At 39.0% G+C, this 12980-nt stretch overlaps 1 protein-coding gene across 15 annotated transcripts in view; it reads left to right on the top strand.

Moving 5' to 3' along the window:
• KDM4C (lysine demethylase 4C) overlaps window positions 1-12358 on the top strand; it is a 345084-nt gene extending 332726 nt beyond the window's left edge. For 13 of the 15 annotated variants that reach the window (XM_072992136.2, XM_072992138.2, XM_072992131.2 and 10 more), the window contains 2 exons: window positions 2872-2964; window positions 11310-12358. In XM_072992136.2, coding sequence (XP_072848237.2) covers window positions 2872-2964; window positions 11310-11486 — 270 coding nt within the window. In that variant the 3' untranslated portion in view covers window positions 11487-12358. The other 2 variants (XM_072992141.2, XM_072992139.2) reach the window with 2 other exon arrangements.
• The last annotated feature ends 622 nt before the right edge of the window (window positions 12359-12980 follow it).

The raw sequence follows: 12980 nt of genomic DNA, 5'->3' as shown, positions 1-12980 counted from the left end.
GAAGTTGGACAGGACCAAGGAGTTGAGTGTAATCCCATCCTTATTTCCACATAATCTTGATGAGGCTGTACTACAGGATTCGTGTCTTCCCACTATATGCACATAAATTATAATTGATATATCATTGAACATTTTTAATGAATTTGATCAGGAACACAAAAAAACAGGTGTCAGTGTCTGGCAGTTGAAAAGTGTTATCATGAAAGTAATTTACAGTTTCTGTAAAGTACACTTAGTGCAGTAGCAGCAGAATGATTTAGAATTCCCCACACCTAGTTGTATTCTCTTTCTCATTTTCTGGTAAAGGAGTTCATTCTGGATTAGATCTAAGCCTAAACTTGATAAAGCTTTTCATCTTCTGAACAGACTATTTTAAAGAAGTTCCATCAGATTCAGTATAATTGTGTTAACTGGCATTTCCTTTGGTATCACTCATACCTTCTTCCTTTTGACATAAGTCTTCCACAACCTTGAAAACAGAAAGATTAGTTCTTATCACTTTGAAAATTAGAGGCAAATGCATTAAACTCTTTGACATGCTGCCTAAGTATTTGTATATAGTCACACTTTTGATGTAAGCTTCTCACCTGTCCTAGAAGGTAGAGAATGTTCCCAGATATTTCCTTGTCCTGCTAACTGATCACCTAGTGCTACTCAAGTTAAGATTTACAGTTGCTAACATTCCTAATGCATACTCTCAGACAGAACTTGGAGAATTTGGAGGAATATTTTGGGCCTAAGGTAAAAGACGGAATAGAACGTAATTGGCTGGAACAGGGAAGTACTAATAAATATTGGTGCTAAAACTAGCATGGTGTTATGAATACACATCAGAACAATGTTTTAGAAATTTAACCCACCAAAATTACTATTTCATTAATGCTTTAATGCCCCAGACTTTCAGGAATAGGAAAGAATGATCTGGAATGGCAATTCCAAGTAGGACAAACCAACCAAATTTATGACACGCATTACTAGATAAGGCTGAGACAGTAAGCTATGAAACATCCCTAGGAACAATATTTTAATTCCTGCTTTTTTAAAAAGCCATGTTATACCAAACAGCCTGGAACACCAGTGTTTCACTATAATAAGCTATCCAATTCAGGCAGAAAATCCATATTGTACAAAACAGTGCTCGCAGGCGGCAGAATGGACTCATGTGCATGCACGCTATGGTACTCATGGGGGGCACTCAAGGGGGTTAGGAGATCTGTGTCTGCAGTCCAGTCCTGGATAGGCTGCGGACCGCTGCTGGGTCGCGGACCTCTGCTATACAAGACAGATTTTAGGCCCAGAAAAAGAAGTAGAATGGGGCTCCTGTAAATGATTTGTGACTAGTTACATTCTATTTGAAAGGTTTATCCTATTCGGAAGTTGCCATTTGGGTTCTTTTCTGGAATATAGGACTTTGAACAAGAAAAGATACTGGAATGTTGCTATTTTCACTCTTGTTGCTTGTTGTATTACCCTTGTTGAGCATTGTATGAACAGTGAATGAGGCTGGCTTTTCATACAGAACAGAAGTTACTGTTTGAGGTTTTTTTCCCCCAGAAATATGGATTTCTGGACCAGAATGGGTACTGAAATTTGGTCCCTGGGGATATTTTTAGGCTTGCTGCATCAGTCCCCCTCTAGTCAAATATGTTGCAAATTTATTTCGTTTATCGCATTCAGAAGTTGCCATTCAATTTTCTCCCCAGAATGGGCACTGCAGTGTAATTCCTAGGGACATTTGCAGGTTTGTGGCATCAGCTCCTTCTAGTCTGATGAGACAGAAGTTTTCATTGAAGCTGCCTACTTAGAAGCTACCATTCTGGGCTATTCGCACAATATGGATTTTCTGCCCAGAACATGTAGCAGGATGTGATTCCTGGGGATGTTCTGTGCTTTGATGCAATCAGTCTTATTTAGTCACATGTATCAATTTGATTACTTTATCCTACTAGGAAATTGTCGTTCAGAGCCATTCTGTTCTGTTCTGACTGGTTTTGGTACATTAAATAGTTGTTAAAAGAGTGGTGTTTGATGGGTTTGATTTCTAAAATATTGTACTGGTGTGTCCATCAAATCTCACTAGTTTTGGTATCATTTTTTATTAACACTTGCCTAGCTCCAATATTTTCTACATGCTGGGAAAGAGTTTGTTGAATGGCAGTTCCAACTCTTGGTTCAGAGAGAAAAATTCTTACATGAGGTCAACAGCAGAGTCCTGTGGCACCTTAAAGAGGAATAAAAATATTGACACAGGCTTTTGTGGACTGTGGGTTCCAGACACTGATGCCAAATAAGGATTGTTCATCTTTAAAGTGATGCAAGAATCTCTGTTGTTACAAGAGACTCAGTGTTTTATATGGAACAGAAGCTAAGGCTCAGAGAGGAGCACTTGTTTGTGACAAGGCTGGGGTTCAGAATACATACTTACAATTTATATACCCACATAGTTTATACTTTCTCCATGCATTTAATCATACACTCAAACCTAAATAAATGTTATAGAAATGTTACAAGATCCACCAAGTGTTTCTCAGAAAGGAAAGCATTTTTATGCATAGATAGTGTACATATATACTGAAGCTAACATTTCACATAAAAATTGGTAAATGGTTTAGAAAAAGTTACATGGTTTACTTCTTATTGGACTGTACGATGCATGTTAAGAAATAAATTCTTTTAAAATAAATATTCTTCAATTCCTTCCTCCATAAATATTTCCTTAAATCATTTTTAAAAGTACTGATTTTTAAAATGTGTTCCGTTGTTTCTTTTGCAAACTGTGGACAGGCGAAATATTTGGCCCCTTTTGCCATCTCATATGATAACAGAACCTGAAGTTATGCATATAATGATTATAATTTGATTTACTATTAGGTGGAATTTGAAGATGGTTCTCAGATAGCAACAAAAAGGGAAGAAATCTACACACTTGATGAAGAATTGCCCAAAAGAGTGAGAGCTCGGTTTGTAAGTATTTTCAAAGAAGAAATTTGTACTAGAAATTTGCACAAAATATCACCAAGTCAACCTTGGAATTCTTTGCAACATGAACCAATTTTCTAAACAAAAAACGGTGCCGATATGACTTCTCTGTGCATTATATGTGTCGATCTGTGCTTGTGTAGAGCCACAGTTTGGAATTTCTAGATCTGGACCTTTGATCTAGATCGGATTGTCCCATCTTCTGTTTACAGAGCAGATGTGAGCTCTCTGTTCCTCACTTTTTCATTTGTTGTAGGGATAGCAAGGGTTTTATTTTCTCAGCAAAAAATACTCTTCTTTTAATTCTCTCTTTCTATTGAATTAGTTTTTAAATATATTTGTTTTCTAACATTTCTTTCAGTTTTTTAATTTCTTTCCTAGGATCTGTACCCTTTGGGGTCTTGGGGGTCTTCTTTAAGCACTGCTCCAAATGTGGAAGGAAGATTACTTTCACAGACCCACAGAGTGCCTTTTTTTTTCTTCATGAGCAACCTAGTTTTGCAACTTGCAAAATTTTGTCAGGGTTTTATTCTCAGACAGATTTAACTGTAGCACCTTTTGAATAGCAGCAGTTTACATTACCTCCAATGGTACCATTAATTTGCAGATCACCTGGAGGTTTCAAAGTAAGGACTCTGGTGTCTCTATTAAAAAGGTAAAGGTAAAGGTTCCCCTTGATATTTTTAGTCCAGTTGTGTCCAACTCTAGGGGGCGGTGCTCATCCCGTTTTTCAAGCCGTAGAGCCAGCGCTTGTCCGAAGACAGTTTCTGTTGTCACGTGGCCAGCGTAACTAGGGAGCACTGTTTTACCTTCCCACCTATTTATCTACTCACATTTACATGCTTTCGAACTGCTAGGTTGGCGAGGAGCTGGGACAAAGCGGCGGGAGCTCACTCAGTCGCATGGATTCGATCTTACGACTGCTGGTCTTCTGACCCTGCAGCACAGGCTTCTGCAGTTTAGCCTAGAGCACCACCACGTCCCGTTCGGTGTCTCTATTACCACACTGACAATTCGTAGGTTTATCAGGTACCTCGACACTGATCTCAGTTTTGGACATAATTTCCATGATATGCCAGTAAAACTTGAAAAGAAAAGAGGCTGAATATAGCAAATGAGCTTAAACCCAAAAAGACTCATTACACATTTTTATTGCCTGAGGGTCCAATACTATCTCATATTCTGGAGATAGAAATTGCCTGTGATAATCTGGTATCAGAGATTTTTGGTTTGGAGTTCTGTCTTCTGACTCCAGCTCAGCTAGAGGTCTGCTTCTAAAACCCACAAGTTGGATTCATCTCGGAAAAAAAGATAGGGAAGATTCCACCCAGTCTGAGCTGCATGAACCTGTAGTACTAAATCAAGTTGAATGAACACTAGCAATATCTCTGCTGGGATATGCCAATCACTAACAGTCAGTCTGCTTCTCAAATTCAGATGTTTTCTTTCATCTTACTACTCTTCAAGGGCATCTGAAGACAGTGTCACAATCATTCCAAATTCTGTTATTGTGGCTGCCTCCTCAAGATAAGACTTTTCTTCACCTCCCTGCCTCCGTAGAGAAGCTCATCACCTGGATCTAATAGGAAGGAAGGCTTACTTCACGTGACATTTTTCTTGCTTTGCAAATTACAGAGCATATCTGTTCCTATGAGATAATAACCCCTTCATGGATTGCTGCCTTGTCGTGGCGAAGGGGCTTGAATAATTGATGCTTTTGATTTGTGGTGCTGGAGGAGACTCTTGAGAGTCCCCTGGACTGCAAAGAGAACAAACCTATCCATTCTGAAGGGAATCAACCCTGAATGCTCACTGGAAGGACAGATCCTGAAGCTGAGGCTCCAATACTTTGACCATCTCATAAAAAGACTCCCTGGAAAAGACCCTGATGTTGGGAAAGTGTGAAGGCAAGAGGAGAAGGGGACAACAGAGAACGAGATGGTTGGACAGTGTCACTGAAGCTACCAACATGAATTTGACCAATCTTCAGAAGGCAGTGGAAGACAGGAGGGCCTGGCGTGCTCTGGTCCATGGAGTCACGAAGAGTCAGACATGACTTAGCGACTAAAGAACAACAACAATGAGATAATAAGGATATACTCTTGATGAAGGACCACCATCCATAGAACAAAACAGGGATTATATGTTTCTTTTTGCTTGTAGTGTGTATTCTCTTAGACTAAAGGACACATCAATACTACTTAAGGTGCCTCTGACTCCATTTGGATGATCTCAGCTGAGCCAAAGAATGGGAAAAGCCCAGGGGCTGCACTCCTAAGAAGTGGGGTCAGAGGAGCTAATTTAGATATCTGATTTCTATTTTTACTTTTTTTAAAATGCAGTATTCATGTACTGTACAATTTTATTTGGTTGTTAATTGTAAAAAAAGGGGAACTGGGGGTGTCACCACTTTATGTCACACACACCCAGTTCCCCTGTTTGTTCTTCCACATGACCCAGGTTCACTTTCGGGTATGACATTTACTTTTCAACCCTTTCCACTGCCACCAGAGGAGTTATTCCTCAAATATGACTCTTAAATCAGTGTTATTTGATAAAACAATATTTATTTAAGTACTGTACTGTAAATCATATAAAGTGAATCATGGATGGTCTTATTTTATTCATTCAATTCATTGTGCTTTCATAACATTTATATTTGCTAATGAAGAATCATTTTCATCATTTATTCATTTTTTATCTTATTCCCTATCTCTCTGTTACTCTTCTCTAACATAAGGCCGGTCCGAACTGCCTAAACTGCTTCTCTCTAACTCAAGTCCCTAACTCTAACTCATATCCCTAACTCATCCCTAACTGATCTTTAACTGTCTTCCATTTCTCTTATATATCCTTAGTTCCGCCTCTTCTGTACAACCATTGGCTCTTGAATCAGGGTTCCATTGTGATGGACAGGAGTGGTTACAGTCCCCTAAATAGCACAAGGGAAATTTTGAAGAAAAAAATTATCTCAGGGGAAAAAAGTTGTGAGAAAAGATGGGATGGGTATCGCTGGGGTACTGTGACTCTTCCCAAAGGACCTTAAGGCTTGCATGAGGCTGAGAGGCTGCATTTTGCTCATGGAAGCCCACTCTAAGTCCTTGATTATTGTTCTTACTCAGTGCAGATACTCATGGCTTCCTTGTATGTCCCTGGTTTAGGATGCTTGAACCACAAGCAGTTTGAGAGTACTGGTAAATTTTAGAAAATACTGACTGAAAGCTAGACAGCAGCCATAAATTATCCAGTACTACTCTCCCACATCCTCACAGGGGCATTCCATCCTTGTTCCAGACCACATTCATACCATTGAAACATACTTTAAGATAGTGATTCATCCCATCAGCAATCCATTAGAAATACAGTGTCCTCCTCTTCTGTTTCTGAGTCTAAATTCTATTCTAGTTATCAATCCTCTGACTATAAACATTGTTTTTGACTTTCTGGAACTGTCCATCATTGACTTACCACATTATGCCCACTACCATCTGCTTGGTTCTTGTCTCATTGAACATCTATCTTCCTTCTGTATCAGCATTCTCCTACATCTACAACTTGCTTGTCACCGTACAGCTGGGAAACTACCTGGTTCTCAAATTCACACTGTCCTTTCCTTCCTTGGTGACTTTGGGGGCTCTATGAACATTGACTGATAAAGGTTAAAGCCTACATAGGACAGGATCAGTGCATTTTTCATCTGATTCATTTCTAATTTTTTCTGATGACATGACCTTCAGAATTTCAACAATGGTCTTTTTCCTCATCAACAAACCTTAAATTCCATCACTTTCCTTATGCCACCTTTTCTGTCTTATGAGTGTTATGGTTTGCCAGACTTCTTATGCTTTTCCTGTTACGTTTTGTTTCTTCAGCACTATTACTCTCTAATCAAGCTGAAGGGACTTCACTGTTTGATTCCCCCTTTTCCTTCTCAGCTTTTGGTGGCAGACTGCTATAGAACATCGATATTCCATTTACTTCCATGCTTCTTCACTACATGGTCATGATGGATGCTTTCAAATTTGTCTGGGAAGTTCATTTACTGGACAATCTTATACAGAGGCAGTGAACACCATCATCAGAAGCTCTCCACCACATCAATCTACTGAAGCTATTCAGAGTTGATTTTATAATGTTTTATTTATTTAAAATATTTTTGTCTGGCCTTTCTCCTTAAAAAGGACTCAAGGTGGCTTACATCCTTGAAAGACCATATTTAAACCTGAAAACAATGAGTATAAAGAGGCAGCTTTCATAATTAAAATATAATATTAAAACTAAAACAATAAGCATGCAAATACTAAAAAGGAGCAAACAAATAGCTACTCTGAGTGATGGTAAACACAAGTGGTACTAAAGATCCAGTCAGAGCAGTAATACATAACAATCCTTCTAAAAGTCACTCATGTAGCCAGCCATGTAGCCAGTTCCCAGCATAGGTAATCCACCAAGGCAACCAAAGCACTCTCTGTCCCATAACTAGCCCTGAAGCCAGATTGAAATGGGTCTTAAATAATTTGTCTCATTCAGGAACCTCTGGAGCTGAGAGATCACAACCTGCTCTAGCACCTTCCCCAAGAATGGAATATTAGATACTGTTTGGCAATTATTCAGTATTGTGGGATCCAAGGAGGGGTGTGTGTTTTTAAACAACAGTCTTACTATTGCCTCCTTTAAGCATGATGGGATCCTGTTGCAAGGAGGCATTCACCACTCCTACCCCCTGGGCTAGTCCCTTTCTTGCAGCTTTTATGAGCCAGGAAGGGCAAGGACCACATGGTAGCCCTCACTTCCCTAAGGATCCTGACCACATCATCAGGTTGCAGAAACTGAAACTCATATGTTAGCACACGGCAAGCATGGGCCATAGTTTCCTTCACAGGGCCTGAATCAACTACAGCATCCAAGTCAGAGTGGATCTCAACAATTTTGCCTGCAAAGTGCTGTGCAAATTTTTCACAGTGTGCTGCAGTATGGTCTGCATTATATTTCTGGGGGCCAGCATGTACTGTACCAGGCCCTTGATGATTAGAAAAAGTTCTAATGGGCAGATGCAATGGTGGCAGAGAATGACTTCTTTGCTGCTTCCATTGCCATGGAATAAGCCTTCCAGTGGGCCCTTGCTCCTGTTTGATCAGATTCATTCCAAGTTTTCCACCATCATCACTCAAATCTACACAACACTTGTTTCATCTCCACCAACTCCCCAGTAAATCAGGTGGACAGTTTGGCTCTACTTTGAGGGAGAAGATATTTAGGAGTAGATTGCCTTAGTTTGACCCACACCCCTGCAATGGCTTTGGGTTCCAGTGAGTCCAAATTGCACCAGGTAATGGTCTGCCCATGATGATGGAACTACAGAAAGTTCCTTCACACTCAGGTCACCAGAATGTACGCAAGGTCAGCAGAGCCTTTTTTTAGCATTCCTAGCAGGAAATGCATTTCAGATAACTAGAAGACAACTCAGCAGTTGTCTGGTACATAAAGAGGTGCCCACTCCAGAACATAACTAGATGCTATACTCTTTCTACTTCTTTTGTCCAGTGTCATCCCAGTGGTTTGTAAAATGGTTTGTTAGTACCGTTACTCTTTCTACCAGCACACTAGGGTAGCATTACAAGTATATGTAAAAGGCATTCTACTAGATCAGTAGCCACATTGGCTTCATTTCTGAGGGAGTTTTCTTTACTGGACCTGTGTTGGGTGTTTACTTGATTAGAGCCCATCTGCTTTCATCTGAAGCTATAATTTGGATGACAGATCTCAGGACTTTTCCTGTGGGACAGCAGTATTTTCTTCTGTTTTCTTGTAGGATGATGTCCATGCTTCCCTTCTTTCATACTGTTGCACTTTGAATAGCCATCTGAAGTATGGGCCAGCCATCACCTGGCCCATACTTCCCCCACATCTTTGGTACATGCCTGTCAAATATTTGTCATTCTTCTGTGGCATCAACTTTTTTTCAAAGTGAGAAACTGTGAGCTCATCCATGTGGTATAGATGGGCAGACAGGGCTATTGACAGGATGTAGAATATTATAAAATTTAGCTCTGTGCAGATGTAAATCTGAACATGTAAATGCACATATGATCAGTCAAAGGACAACCATTAAGGGTAAACAGCATGTTTTTTCTGGGAAACATAAAGGATTCCCCCTGCCTCAAAGACAGCCATAATGAACCCTATGTTGCTTTCTTCTTCTGCCACAATGTTACTATGTGTTCACCAGATCCCTGAGAAATTCCAAGGGTAGCTCTTTAAGTTCCAGTTTTCTTTTGATGCAAAAGCACAGTAAACTTACTGTGTCTTCCTAATATTTGCATTTTTCGTCGAACAGAAAAGCAGCACTTTAGGGAGCAAATGTGCTGATTCCCACACTGGTTTCACAAATAATAGCTGTTACAGTCCACCCTAAGGCAGCATACCAGTTTAGCTAATTACAGCTAAACCTCCAGCTCTTTCTAAATTTAAATTGCCAACTGCCTTAATTTCTCTCCTACACCTGCTGTACAGTCTCTACAGGTAAATTTCTCACTCAGGAAAAATAATCCACAGCTGTTAAAGAGCATAAGATTCATCTGTCAAAGATTTTCCTCCTCTGTATTGACACTTTGGGCAACATCTTGGGCATAGATTTGTTCTTGGCACCAGAACTCATGTCACTATCTTTAATAAGAACAATATCTAATAAGAACAATATCCCTTGTGTCTTCAACCTATAGAGAAAGAGCATTAAGGTTGGTTCTCCAGTAGATTCTGACATACTAAGTCCATATTATTACTTTTATTGACTTAATGAGACTGTTGCGTCCCCCCAGTGTCCCATGTTCGTTTTCCCTCAAACACAGGTCCACCTTTGAACACGATGTGCTATTTTCTCCCTTTACACACTGCCACCAGTGGATCCTTATCCACACTGTGCCAAATATGTTTCTTAGACCCAAGCTGCCAAATATAACAGGTTTATTTGTTTGATTGGTAAATCACAGAAGTAAAGTCATAGATGTTCTTTTATTGTTCAATCATTAAACTTGGATAGGATTACACGTTTGCTTGTTTGTATTCATTCACATTCACCACTGTAACAATATCTTATGACTGTCTCTCTATTTTCTATTACTTTTATCTCTTATCTATTCTCTAACACACACCAACTTTCCAATCTCTGTCTTAGCACTTCAAAAACCCTTCTCTCCTACTGTCTCTAATCGTCTTAACCCTTCAAAACTCTTCTCTAACTCCCCTCAGTCTCCAACTGTTCTCCTGACTCCGCCCCTCCTGTCCTGCCATAGGCTCCTGCCCTAGAGCTCCATATGATGGACAGGCATGACTTGGGCATTCTGCCACAGAGACATATATCTGATGTATATGTTTCAGTGTTTTAAGACCAGGAGTTCTAGACATTCTGTAGATCTGTTTTATTGTTGCATTTGGTTAAAGCAGAATTGTACAAATGTAAGGGTGGGTGATACCTTTTATTGGGCCAATGTAAAATCATACGAATTGCTGGCTTTCATGGAGAAAACCCCACTTCCTCAGGTTCAGCACAACCGCTTAATAGGTGGTACAAAAAGAAAGTAGACAAGAGTCCAAAAATTGATGTTAGATGTCTTGCCCAACCTAGCAAAGCAGACTGCCATAATAATCTGTTTCCTGATTTTGCCAAGGTTGAGTGACTGTGTACAGTGTGTTCATCTCAATCCATGGCTAAGGTAGCCCTTTCTGCTTGTACTACTGTCACAAAAATTTAGAGTCAGTAAGGAGTAGTGGCAGCAGCATAATACTGACTCCGTAAAGAAGTGGCTAAAGGGGACTTGTATCCTACTAAGTTATATGATATTTTTACACATGCTGATTGGATCAGTTTTGATAATGCAGTTGGGGAAACTACTACAGCAGAAGCAATGCCATTCCAGGAAAATTGTATGTAGCAAGTGATTTTACAACCAGTCTAGGCATAATAGCATTAAAATGTCCTGCTGTACCAACTCAGTTTGCAGATGGAGCCATCCTCATTAAAAAAGGGGAACAAAAGAGAAAAAAAGGAGGCACACAGACATCAAGAACATCAGGGAGAAAGCTTGTCTAAAATCACTTCTCAGATGAGCAATATGATATGATTATTATGAATACATGGAACTTTACAAGAGTGCATTTGATAGTTATTTCTGATTATTAAATACACTTTCTGGCTGTTTAAGAAATTTCTGAGATGTACATATATTTGAAGATACAGTACTTCTTTACACTAAGGTAGGAAATTCTTCCTATAGGGTTTTCATGTACTCTCCCTCAGTGGAATTGACTGCATACTGACTGTCTGTTTTTAGTCTACAGCTTCTAATATGAGATTTGAAGACACATTCTATGGAACAGATATTATCCAGGGAGAAAAGAAGAGGCAGAGGGTACTGAGCTCAAGATTTAAGAATGAATATGTAGACGACCCTGGGTACCGCAGCTTCCTGAAAACCTCCTTCCTGAAGAAGTGTCAGAAGAGAGTATAAGAGAAGGCCTGAACTCATGCTTGCCTGCTGCTTTTCTTTTCGTGTGTGGTGGAGATGACATCCATTCAGTGTATGGGAAAGAAAGATGTGTTTTGTTGTCATTCCGAAGATCTACCTTTAATACATGAAGTATTTAGCTTCTGGTTGAAATACTTCTTGGGTTACCAAGAGTTTTCTGACAAATGATTTTAGAACTATAGGGACTCCTTAATTTTAGGGCCAAATTTACTTTAATATTTTGAAAGGTGGGCGTCTGATTCAATTTAAGACTGATGCATTATTGTATTGATAAATAAAAAGCATAAGAACCACACTCCCACTGATTTGTGACCCTACGTCTTGGTGTCCTCTTAGTTGTTGCTGAGCCCACAGAGTGTATGAGTTGCAATTATTTGTATATTTTTCATAAGTTCCGCCTTTTTGCTATGAAGAAAGTGCACATATAAAAGGCATGAAAATCTGCAAATGCTAAACCGTCCTAACTTTTTACACTGTTTTTGCCTTCCTGCTTTCAGTACACTCTGATCCAAACTCTGTAATTGAATTGGTATTTTGGGATGGTAGGGTTTTTGGGTAAGGAATAGATTGCTTCTTCTTAAGGAAATATTTGGGTCTGGAAAAGGGAGTGTATATTTAAAGGGGGGGGTGGCATCTATTTTTGAACATTTTTGTTTGTGATACTCTTGGGGAAGAAACAGCAATTTGTAAAATGCCTTTAATTGTGTTTGTAAAATTAGAGTTTACATATCTTTGCTTGGCTAGTTTTAAACTAATGTAATATAGTAATATAACTTGGTCTTCCCTTTTAAAATAAGTCTACACATGTTACAGTGTTTTAAATAAATAAATAAATGATGTTCCTTTGCTTATAAGTCCTGGAGGTGTGTTGATATATTTATATGTATAGCTCCAAGGTTTCAATACAAAAAAGTTCACATTTTTGAACTGGTCCTGTATTCCCTAGATTGCCCAAATGCAATACCTGGCATGTCTCTAGTTTTTTTTTTAAGGATATCTTTACTTCATCAGAGTTCTAAGCAGATCGTATCTATTGCAAATGCAGTTATCAGTATCTTTATATTATTATTATAGTGCAGTGAGCACCTAGTTTCTGCTCCCAGGCTTTGGAATGTGCTGTCCCATGAAAACATGTTAACCCCCTCCCTCTTCTCCTTCTGTCATCAGGCAAACACCTTCCTTTTCAGGCAGGCTTTTAAGCAATACTTGTAGGCTCAGAAATGCTATAGTTATTGAACTCAGAGGTTGTTAAATGTGCTTAAAATGATTTTTTTTAAAAAAATGTTTTTAATGTGTGGATTTAACACTGGAAAATATTCAGTTTTTTTTAATATAGTTGTGGCATTTTAAAACTTGTGATTGTTGTATAGTTTAAAATTAGTTGTGAGCAACCTTGGGTCTTCTATGGGGAGAAAGGCAGCATATAAATAGCATGAATCAATCAGTCCTATGGTACTAATACTGTACATACAGATA

This window comes from Pogona vitticeps, chromosome 2 (assembly GCF_051106095.1).
Source record: "Pogona vitticeps strain Pit_001003342236 chromosome 2, PviZW2.1, whole genome shotgun sequence".
Lineage (NCBI taxonomy): Eukaryota > Metazoa > Chordata > Lepidosauria > Squamata > Agamidae > Pogona > Pogona vitticeps.
Note: the sequence above shows the minus strand (reverse complement) of the source record. Positions and strands in the feature narration are given on the sequence as shown.